The sequence below is a fragment of the Gigantopelta aegis genome, chromosome 12 (genome assembly GCF_016097555.1).
Source record: "Gigantopelta aegis isolate Gae_Host chromosome 12, Gae_host_genome, whole genome shotgun sequence".
NCBI classification, from domain to species: Eukaryota; Metazoa; Mollusca; class Gastropoda; order Neomphalida; family Peltospiridae; genus Gigantopelta; species Gigantopelta aegis.
This window is the reverse complement of record NC_054710.1, coordinates 20,395,557-20,409,874: the sequence shown is the minus strand read 5'-3', so window position 1 is coordinate 20,409,874 and position 14,318 is coordinate 20,395,557. Positions and strand designations below refer to the sequence as shown.

Genomic DNA, 14,318 nt, shown 5'->3' with positions numbered 1-14,318 from the left:
GAGACTCAAGTCTGTTCACAGTACTCGAGTACTCGTACACGGGTCGAGTCTAGCGAGACTCAAGTCTGTTCACAGTACTCGAGTACTCGTACACGGGTCGAGTCTAGCGAGACTCAAGTCTGTTCACAGGACTCGAGTACTCGTACACGGGTCGAGTCTAGCGAGACTCAAGTCTGTTCACAGTACTCGAGTACTCGTACACGGGTCGAGTCTAGCGAGACTCAAGTCTGTTCACAGGACTCGAGTACTCGTACACGGGTCGAGTCTAGCGAGACTCAAGTCTGTTCACAGGACTCGAGTACTCGTACACGGGTCGAGTCTAGCAACACTCAAGTCTGTTCACAGGACTCGAGTACCCATACAAGATGGAATACAATGATACAATTAAATAAATGGACAATGTAGGACAGTAATTTCAGCAGTAAATAATCAGCGATATAAGTTACACAATAATTATATGACCATGTGTCTGTCCATCCGTCCGTCCATCGCAACACTGAGCATATCACAATGACATGATTTGGCATCCATGTTCAGCGTTGGAATTAAGATGCGTAATTCTATTTTACTTATTCCTTAGTCTCATCATCATCTAGTGTAAGTGTCGGGTAACTCGTGTCTGGGTTGAGTTTCACCCTCGAGTACTCAAGTCCAATATTTTGTATTCGTGGAAGCCCTAGAACAGTGTTGTGTTTTATACTGTTAGCTGATATATTGACTGTCCATTAGGCTGTCTTGTCGTCCACTATGTGAACTATGAGGCCAATATTCCAGGACTACACTTTTAAGTAGATTCAGGGCTTCTAGGTTATATGGTAGCCCCACTCTCATGGCTAGTGATATTCAGTGCTGGGCTAGTAAATAACTACTATCACCATGCCCGACAGCTAGTGAAAAAAAGTTATCAAATGCTGTATTTAAGTCGTATTTTGTAAATTTGAATATCTTGTCCCCACCCCCAAACCTCAATGTTAGTCTTTTTAATGTCCATCTCCCTCTTTGGGTAACATATTTGATTAGTACTATTAGTTAGTAAAATTGTATTAACTTAAAGTAAAGTAGGGCCAGTGACTTTTTTTATTGTGGCTATATGTTTTAAATCACCCATGGCTAGTAGATGTTGTAAACATCTGGAAGCTCTGGTAGATTGCACTATTAGGCAGTATACACATGCAGGAGACTGATTAATACACAGACCTGTCTTCTAAACTATTAGGCAGTATACACATGCAGGAGACTGATTAATACACAGACCTGTCTTCTAAACTATTAGGCAGTATACACATGCAGGAGACTGATTAATACACAGACCTGTCTTCTAAACTATTAGGCAGTATACACATGCAGGAGACTGATTAATACACAGACCTGTCTTCTAAACCGGACCCTAAAAAAACCTTAATCTTGTCAAAACTGGCCAATATTCAGGGTCCTGAATTTTTAATTCTAAAGCGTGATCACGCATCAGGCAAACACTTTACCACTGGGCTACATCCTGCCAACTGTAATGGTGTAAAGTGAGATGTCCTAGTTTTTCACACACCATCCCAAACCATATTCTCTCTCAGCAGGACATCATTTGGTGGATGTCCTAGTTTTTCACACACCATCCCAAACCATATTCTCTCTCAGCAGGACATCATTTGGTGGATGTCCTAGTTTTTCACACACCATCCCAAACCATATTCTCTCTCAGCAGGACATCATTTGGTGGATGTCCTAGTTTTTCACACACCATCCCAAACCATATTCTCTCTCAGCAGGACATCATTTGGTGGATGTCCTAGTTTTTCACACACCATCCCAAACCATATTCTCTCTCAGCAGGACATCATTTGGTGGATGTCCTAGTTTTTCACACACCATCCCAAACCATATTCTCTCTCAGCAGGACATCATTCGGTTCATCTCATATTTTGACAAGTTTTGTTTGTTTGTTTAACAACACCACTAGAGCACATTGATTAATTAACTGGATGTTGGATGTCAAACATTTGTTAATTCTGACACATTGTCATAAGATGAAACCTGCTACATTTTTCCTAATGCAGCAAGGGATCTTTTATATGCACTTTACCACAGACAGGATAGCACATACCATGGCCTTTAATTGACCAGTTGTGGTGCACTAGTCCGATCGAGGGTGGGACGGAGCCCAGTGGTAAAGTGCTTGCTTGATGCGCGATCGGTCTGGGATTGATCCCCATTGGTGGGTTCATTGGGCTATTTCTCGTTCCAGCATGTATGTGCGTGCATGCGTACGAGTGTGTGTGTGCATGTATGTGCGTGCGTACGTATGTGTGTGTGCGTGTGCATGTGTGCGTGGGTGGGTGGGTGTGTGCGCGCACGCACGTGCGTGTGCACGCGTGCATTGGTGGGTGTGTGTGTGCGTGCGCACTCGTGTGTGTGTGTGTGTGAAGTTGTGAACCCATTCCAGTCTTTTCCAGCCAGTGCACCATGACTGGTATATCAAAGGCTGTGGTATGTGCTATCCTGTCTGTGGGATGGTGCATATAAAAATCCCTTGCTACTAATGAAAAATGAAGCGAGTTTCCTCTCTAAGACTATATGTCAAAATTACCAAATGTTTGACATCCAATAGCCAATGATTAATAAATCAATGTGCTCTAGTGGTGTCTTTTAACAAACTTTCAGAGCATTAAAGTTAAAAGGGACAGACCCTAGTTTATAAAAACGCATGTTCGTCTAATAAGTAATGGCTAGTAATAGTGACACAATTTCCTTGTTTTAAACATCACAGACTTTAACTTCTCTATGTTACAACCCTATCCAAATGTGTGTTGCAAGTTTGTAGATTAACTAAACTTAGTGTCCATGTTATAACCCTATCCACATGTGTGTTGCAGGTTTGTAGATTAACTAAACTTAGTGTCCATGTTATAACCCCATCCACATGTGTGTTGCAGGTTTGTAGATTAACTAAACTTAGTGTCCATGTTATAACCCCATCCACATGTGTGTTGCAGGTTTGTAGATTAACTAAACTTAGTGTCCATGTTATAACCCCATCCACATGTGTGTTGCAGGTTTGTAGATTAACTAAACTTAGTGTCCATGTTATAACCCCATCCACATGTGTGTTGCAGGTTTGTAGATTAACTAAACTTAGTGTCCATGTTTACGGGCTGAAACTAGGATATGTGCCTTTAAGGAATTAAAATATAAGAGAATCTTGAGCTTAAACAGCAGATGGGATAATCATAAGTACATCTACATCTACATCTACATCTACATCTACATCTACATGTACATCTACATCTACATGTACATCTACATCTACATCTACATGTACATCTACATCTACATCTACATGTACATCTACATCTACATCTACATGTACATCTACATCTACATCTACATCTACATCTACATGTACATCTACATGTACATCTACATCTACATGTACATCTACATGTACATCTACATCTACATGTACATCTACATGTACATCTACATCTACATCTACATCTACATCTACATGTACATCTACATCTACATCTACATCTACATGTACATCTACATCTACATGTACATGTACATCTACATCTACATGTACATCTACATGTACATCTACATGTACATGTACATCTACATGTACATCTACATCTACATGTACATTTACATGTACATCTGTCTCTACATCTACATCTATCTCTACATCTACATCTACATCTATCTCTTTCAAAATAACCTCCAATGTTTGGGTGAAAATCTATTTCACCTGCTCTGTCGAAAACTAGACTTGAACTTCAGAATTGGTTACCCATATGGCAATACAGTCAAAACTGTTCTAGCGGCCACCTGTAATCAGTGGTCACCTGCCTTAAGTGGCCACTTCTTTCCCTCCCAAACAATTTATAATGTAAATGCACCTGTAATAAGCGGCCACCTGTCTAACGTGGCCAGTGGCCACTCAAAATGGATCCCAAATCGCTAAAATACCTGTATTAAGCGGCCACGGTAAATGTTTGCTATTATATAAAAGTGATATTTTAACAGCAGCGATAAGGCACAGGAAGTAGCCAATCTTCACACTTTCAGGAATACTAGTACCCATTCAGTCTCGACATCTCGACTGTGTGTCAATTAAGAAAGTATTACTATGGCATGCATCTAATTGCCTTTGGGCAGGCTACGCTTGACATTTGTAGATTCACTTGACAATACACCGCATGAAGTAGGAATTAAATAATTAAATGGAAAGAGAAAACAAACTTGTTGAGAACGGTTAATTTAATACATTCCTTTTGCATTATTTATGAAGGACCGGCCTCGGTGGCATCATGGTTAGGCAATCGGTCTACAGGCTGGTAGGTACTGGATTCGGATCCCAGTCGAGGCATGGGATTTTTAATCCAGATACACTGGGTAGGTGTAAACCACTTGCACCGACCAGTGATCCATAACTGGTTCAACAAAGGCCATTGTTTGTGTTATCCTGCCTGTGGGAAGCGCAAATAAAAGATCCCTTGCTGCTAATCGGAAAGAGTAGCCCATGTAGTGGCAACAGCGGGTTTTCTCTCAAAATCTGTGTGGTCCGTAATCATATGTCTGACGCCATATAACCGTAAATAAAATGTGTTGAGTGCGTCGTTAAATAAAACATTTCTTTGTTTCTTTTTTTTTATTTCTGAAGGAGATCACATGCCAAAAGTTGATTTATAGTCCACTGTGAAGCACACATCCGTTGATTAGCAGTACAGACAGTAAAACAAGAAAGAGCAACAAATGTTTTAAAGACAGTGCTATATATGTGGCAACCTGTAATCAGTGGCCACCTGTCTTACATGGCCACTTTTATCTACTCCATTGTGTGACCGCTTAAGACAGGTTTGACTGTATTAAAATGTTTTTGTCATATGGCAAAATGCTCACAGACAGCAATTTTGAGCCTGCCTATGGCAATTTTAACTTTAGTAACAAATGTGAAAACCAGAAATAGTCCCTTTAACCAACGGCAATAATCTGTATCCATCGAAAAAAACCTGCCATCAGTGAAGCCCCCGACTTACGACAGGTCATACAGCAACAAACGGTAATTGCTATCGTTAAGTTTGAGCTCTGTACAAAATGGACTGCTTTTCGGTGTTCGCAAGCCACTATTTCAGTTGTGCACAGATATCTTAGCACTATGACATCACAAAAGTGTCGTAGGCTATGATGTCACTACAACACATGCCAGGGCATACAACAATTTGGACAATATTGTAGTGTTAAGACAGTTTGGACCCAGGTATCTGAATTTCACACAAATGATTGATTCTGGTAGTGTATGTTTGTTTTGTTTAATGACACCACTAGAGCATATTGATTTATTAATCATCGGCTATTGGATGTCAAACATTGGGTAATTTTCACATACAGTCTTAGAGAGGAAGGAAAAGGGAAATGTTTTTTTATTTAACGATGCACTCAACACATTTTATTTACAGTTATATGGCATCGGACATATGGTTAAGGACCACACAGATACTCAGAGAGGAAATCTGTTGTCGCCACTTCATGGGCTCTTTTTGGTTAGCAGCAAGGGATCTTTTATATGCACCATCGCACAGACAGGATAGCACATACCACAACCTTTGATATACCAGCCGTGGTGCATTGGCTGGAATAGGAAATAGCCCAATGGGCCCACCGACAGGGATCGATCCCAAACCAACTGTGCATCAAGCGAGTGCTTTATCACTGGGCCATTAGTAGCAAGGGATCTTTTAAAGAAAACAAACTTTAACTTAAACCCCCATAATACTGAATGTGTTGGACTATATTGTACCACAAAGTAGGTTAAGTATATCCCGAAACCTAAAACAAACTTTAACTTAAACCACCATAATACTGAATGTGTTGGACTATATTGTACCACAAAGTAGGTTAAGTATATCCCGAAACCTAAAACAAACTTTAACTTAAACCACCATAATAATGAATGTGTTGGACTATACTGTACCACAAAGTAGGTTAAGTATATCCCGAAACCTAAAACAAAAGCCTGAGTGGTAATATAGGTCACACTGGCAAGGCCATACAATAGGCATTTAAGAAACTGATTACAAGCTGTACGTGTAAGTTACTGTCTGCTAGGATACCTTCAACAAAGTAACTTAGCAGACCAGTGTTGGTAACCTGGTACACAAATAGGTAGAAATGTCATCACTAGATGGGATTTAAAAAAAGCTTGTTTTGTTTAGCACATTGATTTATTAATCATCGGTTTACCGGCCTCGGTGGTGTCGTGGTTAGGCCATCGGTCAACAGGCTGGTAGATACTGGGTTCGGATCCCAGTCGAGGCATGGGATTTTTAATCCAGATACCAACTCCAAACCCTGAGTGAGTGCTCCACAAGGCTCAATGGGTAGGTGTAAACCACTTGCACCGACCAGTGATCCATAACTGGTTCAACAAAGGCCATGGTTTGTGCTATCCTGCCTGTGGGAAGTGCAAATAAAAGATCCCTTTCTGCTAATCGGAAAGAGTAGCCCATGAAGTGGCGACAACGGGTTTCCTCTCAAAATCTGTTTGTTCCTTAACCATATGTCTGACATCATATAACCGTAAATAAAATGTGTTAAATAAATCATTTCTTTCTTTTTTGGATGTCAAACATTTGATAATTTTGGCATATAGTCTTAGAGAGGAATTAAACCCGCTACATTTGTAGCAAGAGATCTTTTATTTGCACCATCTCACAGACAGGATAGCACATACCACAGTCTTTGATATATCAGTCATGGTGAACTGGCTGGAATGAGAAATAGTCCAATGGGCCCACTGACAGGGATCGATCCCACAATGATCGCGCATCAAGCGAGCACTTTACCACTGGGATACGTCCCGAGATGGGATTAATGTTAAAATGTGACTACAGTGACACCCATCTAACCTATCTACTACAGTGACACCCATCTAACCTATCTACTACAGTGACACCCATCTAACCTATCTACTACAGTGACACCCATCTCACCTATCTACTACAGTGACACCCATCTAACCTATCTACTACAGTGACTCCCATCTAACCTATCTACTACAGTGACACCCATCTAACCTATCTACTACAGTGACACCCATCTAACCTATCTACTACAGTGACACCCATCTAACCTATCTACTACCATCTAACCTATCTACTACAGTGACACCCATCTCACCTATCTACTACAGTGACACCCATCTAACCTATCTACTACAGTGACACCCATCTAACCTATCTACTACAGTGACACCCATCTAACCTATCTACTACAGTGACACCCATCTAACCTATCTACTACAGTGACACCCATCTAACCTATCTACTACCATCTAACCTATCTACTACAGTGACACCCATCTAACCTATCTACTACAGTGACACCCATCTAACCTATCTACTACAGTGACACCCATCTCACCTATCTACTACAGTGACACCCATCTAACCTATCTACTACAGTGACACCCATCTAACCTATCTACTACAGTGACACCCATCTTACAGTGACACCCATCTAACCTATCTACTACAGTGACACCCATCTCACCTATCTACTACAGTGACTCCCATCTAACCTATCTACTACGGTGACACCCATCTCACCTATCTACTACAGTGACACCCATCTAACCTATCTACTACATTGACACCCATCTAACCTATCTACTACAGTGACTCCCATCTCACCTATCTACTACAGTGATACCCATCTAACCTATCTACTACAGTGACACCCATCTAACCTATCTACTACAGTGACACCCATCTAACCTATCTACTACCATCTAACCTATCTACTAGTGACACCCATCTAACCTATCTACTACAGTGACACCCATCTAACCTATCTACTACAGTGACACCCATCTAACCTATCTACTACAGTGACTCCCATCTAACCTATCTACTACAGTGACACCCATCTAACCTATCTACTACCATCTAACCTATCTACTACAGTGACTCCCATCTAACCTATCTACTACAGTGACACCCATCTAACCTATCTACTACAGTGACGCCCATCTAACCTATCTACTACAGTGACGCCCATCTAACCTATCTACTACAGTGACGCCCATCTAACCTATCTACTACCATCTAACCTATCTACTACAGTGACACCCATCTAACCTATCTACTACAGTGACTCCCATCTAACCTATCTACTACAGTGACACCCATCTAACCTATCTACTACAGTGACACCCATCTAACCTATCTACTACAGTGACTCCCATCTAACCTATCTACTACAGTGATACCCATCTAACCTATCTACTACAGTGACTCCCATCTAACCTATCTACTACAGTGACACCCATCTAACCTATCTACTACAGTGACACCCATCTAACCTATCTACTACAGTGACACCCATCTAACCTATCTACTACAGTGACACCCATCTAACCTATCTACTACAGTGACACCCATCTAACCTATCTAAACCGGATCACACCTGGGACCTAATATTTATCAGATTTAGACACAATCCAGTGGTCAAGTGTTTGCCTGATGCATGGTCGTTAAACAATAATTTTGGGGGCTGGATTGAGATTTTTTTGGAATAGATACATGTAACAGTAGACAATATTTTACTTCCTATTCTAAGCCCTGCTGTGTTATAGGTTGTTTGAAATTGCTGTTTGATTTCTGTTTGCAGGTTGACTGTGTATTGCTTCCTGACCCGGCATTCAAGGCAGGGCGGATGTGGAAGCACCCTATTCCACTGAGAAACCCGGCAACCTCGAGAAAATGCACCGAAGACCAGGACTCGCCAAAAGACCTGTCTGTCACTCGAAGAACAAACAAAGAAACTGACTTTCCGAAATACTCGTCTGATAAACAAAAAGATATTAACGACAGAGACTCACCAACGAAGGCCTCAGTTACCCAGAGAAACAACCAGGTTAATAGAGACTCGTGCACTCCACCAACCAGTGAGATGGAGTGGAGATCCAATGCAAGGGAGATGATCTCCATCTCAGAGAAAGCGTTTGTTCAAGGTCAAGGTCAAGGTCATGCAGTTGCCAGTCGACAAGCACAAAGTTCTAACTCATCAGCTGGATTAACGTCTGCACCAAGAGGTCAAGGTCATGAGGATATGGAGATAGACGAGTCCATTCCAAGACCTCAGGTCCGGCCTGAAGGTCATCGTCAAGGTCAGACTGCAACTCATTCAGAACCTAGACTAGAAGCTGAGTTAGCTTGTGTTGAGATTGACGACGAGGTTATGGTAGTGGAATCCGGTGAGAAAACACACAATATTCCTTCTGTTCCAGCTCCTGGTACAGCTGATACTGTTGTAGGTACAGGCCATAGTACACCTCGTATAGCTCCCGGTACACCTGGTATAGCTTCTGGTACACCAGGTATAGCATCTAGTACACCAGGTATAGCATCTAGTACACTTGGTGTAGCATCTAGTACACCTGGTGTAGTTTCTGGTATAGCATCTAGTACACCAGATATAACATCTAGTACACCGGGTATAGCATCTAGTACACCTGATATGGGTCCTGGTGTAGCATCTAGTACACCTGGTGTAGGCCCTGGCTCAGCTGTGACTAAAATTCCATTTCCTATTAACATGGAAAACATTCACCAGATCCTGAGGATGATCCAACTCCAGGACCCAGTCGGCTTCCAGACTCTTATGCAAGGCAGAAAGTCTCAGTCGCCGTCACATTCCAGTACCACAGAGTCTTCAAGACCGGCAGGTTCACAGTCAACAGAGTCCAGTTCCACCTCGCATCATCCTCAGAAATTCCAAAACCATCAACAATTCCAGCCACCTCTGCCACAGGTGTTCTCACAGCAATCAAGCATTCCAGTGTCGTTGTCGGTGTGTTCGACGGGTGATGTTTCAAAATCCTCGTCAACAGCAGTTGTTTCTTCACATTCTGTAGGTTCAGCACTAAGTGTTTCCAGTGTTGTGTCGGAGACACAGAGAGATGCGAGTGGAGCATCCAGTTCTCGGAGGCTAATCATAGTGGAGGCCAATGAGGAGCGAGCTCACATAGTGGTAGCCAATCAACAACAAGGTCTTAGTCAAGCTGATGTCGGAGAGATCATTCAGAAAAGACCGCAAGTTGCCAGTCCACAGCAAACCAGTGTTACTGATACATATGCCGTTGTACAGGACGATGTTGGTTCAACAACTGCACAAGACCTGCGTGTCTTAAAGCGATCGGACAGTATGCAGGTGATGAAGCAGATGTTACGGAAAAAAGTACTTAAATCTTTACCCTCCAAGGGACATAACTCCGAGATTCCTAAAGCAACCCCTGTGGCTAATCCAATTCCTAATATGGAAAAGATTGTCAAAGACTTTCCACCTAGTTCTGTAGCCCCTGCTTCTGTAGGTCAGCATTCTGGTGGCACACAGTTGTTTGTTCTCACACCGAGACAGCCACAAGCGATGGCAAAAGCTGCAAGTGACATGGAGGTAGAGAGGGAAGAGTCGTCTCCCCTGCCATCTCACCCGACGTCCAGCATGGACAAAGAGGTGATGTTGGAGCTGTACAGAGAGTCATCGTCACCGGTCAGCGTTCTCGCAGCTGCTGCTGCTGTTCAAGCCTCGTCTCCTAGCAACCGAAGTTCGTCTCCTAGCAACCGAAGTTCATCTCCAGCACCTTCTAATGTTCATCAGAATAAGACGAAAACCGCGACAGAGTACCCCTGCATAAAGCAGCAACTTTCGGCATTAAATTATATACTTCCTTCACCCTTAACCAGACAACCTTCACCTTTAAGCCAACAACCTTCACCTTTAATCAGACAACCTTCACCTTTAAGCCAACAGCCTTCACCCTCAAGTCGACCACCTTCATCAAGCCAGCAACCTTCACCTTCAAGCCGGCAACCTTCACCTTCAAGCCGGCAACCTTCACCTTTAAGCCAGCAACCTTCACCTTCAAGTCAACAACCTTCACCTTTAAGTCAGCAGCCATCACCATCACCTGTAAAACAACCATCTTCAACTTCCATCCCACAATCAAGTCAATAACCTTAACCTTTTAGTATATCAAAGGCCGTAGTATGTGCTATTTTGTCTGTGGGATGGTGCATATAAAAGATCCCTTCCTACTAATGAAAAAATGTAGTGGGTTTCCTCTCTAAGACTATTTGTCAAAATGACCAAATGTTTGACATCCAATAGCTGATGATTAACAAATTAATGTGCTCTAGTGGTGTTGTTAAACAAAACAAACTCTTTTTCTTTTGTTTAACCTTTTATAACCTTCAAGTTCTGAGGCCCATAGGAACAGTATCTGGAGTGGAATGGGGATAACAATCTAGTCGAGGGGGCACATTCTCTAGTAGAGGGGGCACAGTCTCTAGTGTACGGGGTGGGGGGGGGGGGGGGCTCAAGTCATATTCTTATCTTTATTTATATAGAGTAGGACCAAAAAAATAACAATCTACATTTGCATCCTCCTACAGACTGGAAGCCTACCCTTGGTTTTTCACATCAGAATCTGTTTGGTGACCTTTACCTTCAACTGCGTAACCTTCACTTCAAATCGGTGATCTCCATTAACCTTGAAGTTAGCGTTCTTCGCGTTCAGAATAATTTGTCTTGAAGTCGGTGACCTTTACCGTCAAAGTTAACGCCCTTCAACCCAGGTATGCTTTTACTATTAGTGAAAACGTAGACTGCAGATTGTACAAGGTCAAGGAGAAAGTTCAGATAAATGTTAGTGGAGATATTATATTTCACATCCGATCGTGGTTTTCGCTGATTCTGGAATCAAGAACAAGAGGTTGGATGTTTACACCAAATTCGTTATGTGAAGGCAACGTGAATATACATATATCTGTGATGGAGTATCGTACGTGATTAATTAGCAGACAACCTTCACCTTTAAGCCAACAACCTTCTCCTTTAAACAGACAATTTCGAGAGCTTTGCGGACATTTAACGGTTGTGATCTATGATCAACAGGCCTCGGTGGCGCAGTGGTTAAGCCATCGGACTACAGGCTGGTAGGTACAGGGTTCGCAGTCCAGTACCGGCTCCAACCCAAAGCGAGTTCTTAAGGGCACAATGGGTATGTGTAAGCCCAGATAGCTGAGGTGTGTACCCAGGACATCGTGCTTGAACCTTAATCGGATATAAGCACAAAAATAAGTTGAAATGAAATGGAAAAAAATGGTCTATGATCACTTTCATAACCGTCCAAAAATGTCCGTCTAGTTCTCGAACGACGGGGTACTCGGGGTAGTGAATAATATAAGGACTCCAAAACCCCCACATTTCACACTTCATCCAGATTAATGTCCACAGTTATTACTTGCTGTTATTTGGCATTGCATTTGATATTGTACACAGTTGTAAATAATGACTGTTACTAATATATTTGAGTGACAATGTTTCAGGTTTGTTCGACCACCGGTTGTTTACATGTGTGCGTGCTTTGCTGTGTGTGCATTCATGTGCCCTTTTATATATCTGGAAAACAACCACAGCCAGTATAAAACTGACCAATGAAATGGGTTGTAAGTAACCGGCATCAGGTGGGAGGGGGAGGGGGTCATCATGCGATGGTTCCTTGAAAATATTTTGTCTTCTTTTTTTCTATATATACATGTATATACTAGAAACGTACGTGTTGACTTGATTTTGTAGTTGATGTCAAGACTTTGTTTGAATGTCTCTTGCTCTGTGTCATATACACAGGTGCGACTTTGGATTTGTTAAAGACTTTGTTATTAATGTGTAGTTGATCAAGTATGTCATTTGATGTTAATCCAGGAAAATTAATTTTAAAAAGAGCAAATGTGCCAAGAACATGTCAGCCGTCAGAAACGAGAGCTGATTCTAGCGGCTTCCGTTTTATCGCCACTAACACCCGACAGTAGTCGTTCGACGGAATCGCAAAGATGTGTGCCCGGCTTAAGTTATATGATCATATCATGTAGGTTAGTAGGAGTAATGAAAACCATTAAAGCTGCAATCTCCAGTATATTTTTGAATTATTTCAGCAGAAGTCTCGAGTATATTTTCATTATCTAATCATTTATAAGTCATTTTGCCCATTGACTAAACAAAATCAGCCAAAGGCTGATTTAAATTGATAGCTCACATGGGTGTGTTATTGCTGTGTGATATCACAATTAACAGGTGCGTGTGCAGGAGATATTTTGTGTGGTAGACTGACTGGCGAGCGAAGTTTATAGGGATTGTCGAGACATGCTTTCCCGGAAAATGCTTTGACAAAAATGAAAATTTGCTCGAAGGGTTGGGTTCGACCCCCACATACGCGCCTGATTACACGTGATGTTCTCACCAACAGGTGTGCAAGAAAATGTTTGTCATACCAAGGCAGTGACACAGATGTGCGAGAATGATCTGTTAAAAAGATAAATGGGAGCAGAAAGTAGCCCAGTGGTAAAGTGCTCCCGTGATGTGTGATCGATCCCTGTCGGTGGGCCCATTGGGCTGTTCCTCAGTCCAGTCAGTGCTCCACAACTGTTACAACAAAGGCTGTGGGATGGTGCATATAAAAGATTCCTTGCTGGCAATCGAAAAAAGTAGCCTATTGATTGGCGGCAGTGGATATTCTCTCATTATCTGGGTCGTCCTTGACCATATAACCACACATGAAAATGTGTTGAATACATCAGTAACTAAAACATGTCTTGCTTCCTAAACGAAAAACAATCGAGGCCCATATTTTTGAAGCAATCTTAGCCTACGAAATCGTAAAACTATCGTACGCTATGGCGTCACTATGGCGTGTCATGTAGTGAAGTCACAACCTACGATAGTTTTACGATTTCGTAGCATTAAGATGGCTTCGAAAATATGGGCCCATGCCTGTAGGTACCAGGGTGGGAATTTGCCTGCCCCCCCCCCCCCCCACCCCCACCCCCCACCCCGCACTTGAGAACAAAAATGTACGGGTTTTTTATCCTCTGTATAAATAAAGGTAAACTTTTGGCTTGTGCCTCCCGCTCCACTAGACATTGCCCCTCCCCCTCCAGAAATCGTTCCTACAAGTCTGACAATAGAAAACTATTGTTGAGATTGCTGCGTTAATATTAACATTGTGCTTGTTACTGTGACTTAACCGGCCTCGGTGGCGTCGTGGTTAGGCTATCGGTCTACAGGCCGGTAGGTACTGGGTTCGGATCCCATTCGAGGCATGGGATTTTTAATCCAGATACCGACTCCAAACCCTGAGTGAGTGCTCCGCAAGGCACAATGGGTAGGTGTAAACCACTTGCACCGACCAGTGATCCATAACTGGTTCAGCAAAGGCCATGGTTTGTGCTATCTTGCCTGTGGGAAGCGCAAATAAAAAAGCCCTT

The 14,318-nt window shown here is 42.3% G+C and overlaps 1 protein-coding gene across 1 annotated transcript in view; it reads left to right on the top strand.

The window, feature by feature from the left end:
* LOC121386219 overlaps positions 1–12,608 on the top strand; it is a 54,755-nt gene extending 42,147 nt beyond the window's left edge. The window contains exon 7 of the mRNA XM_041517051.1: positions 8,665–12,608. Coding sequence (XP_041372985.1) covers positions 8,665–11,010 — 2,346 coding nt within the window. The 3' untranslated portion in view covers positions 11,011–12,608. The remainder of the gene's footprint in view (positions 1–8,664) is intronic.
* The last annotated feature ends 1,710 nt before the right edge of the window (positions 12,609–14,318 follow it).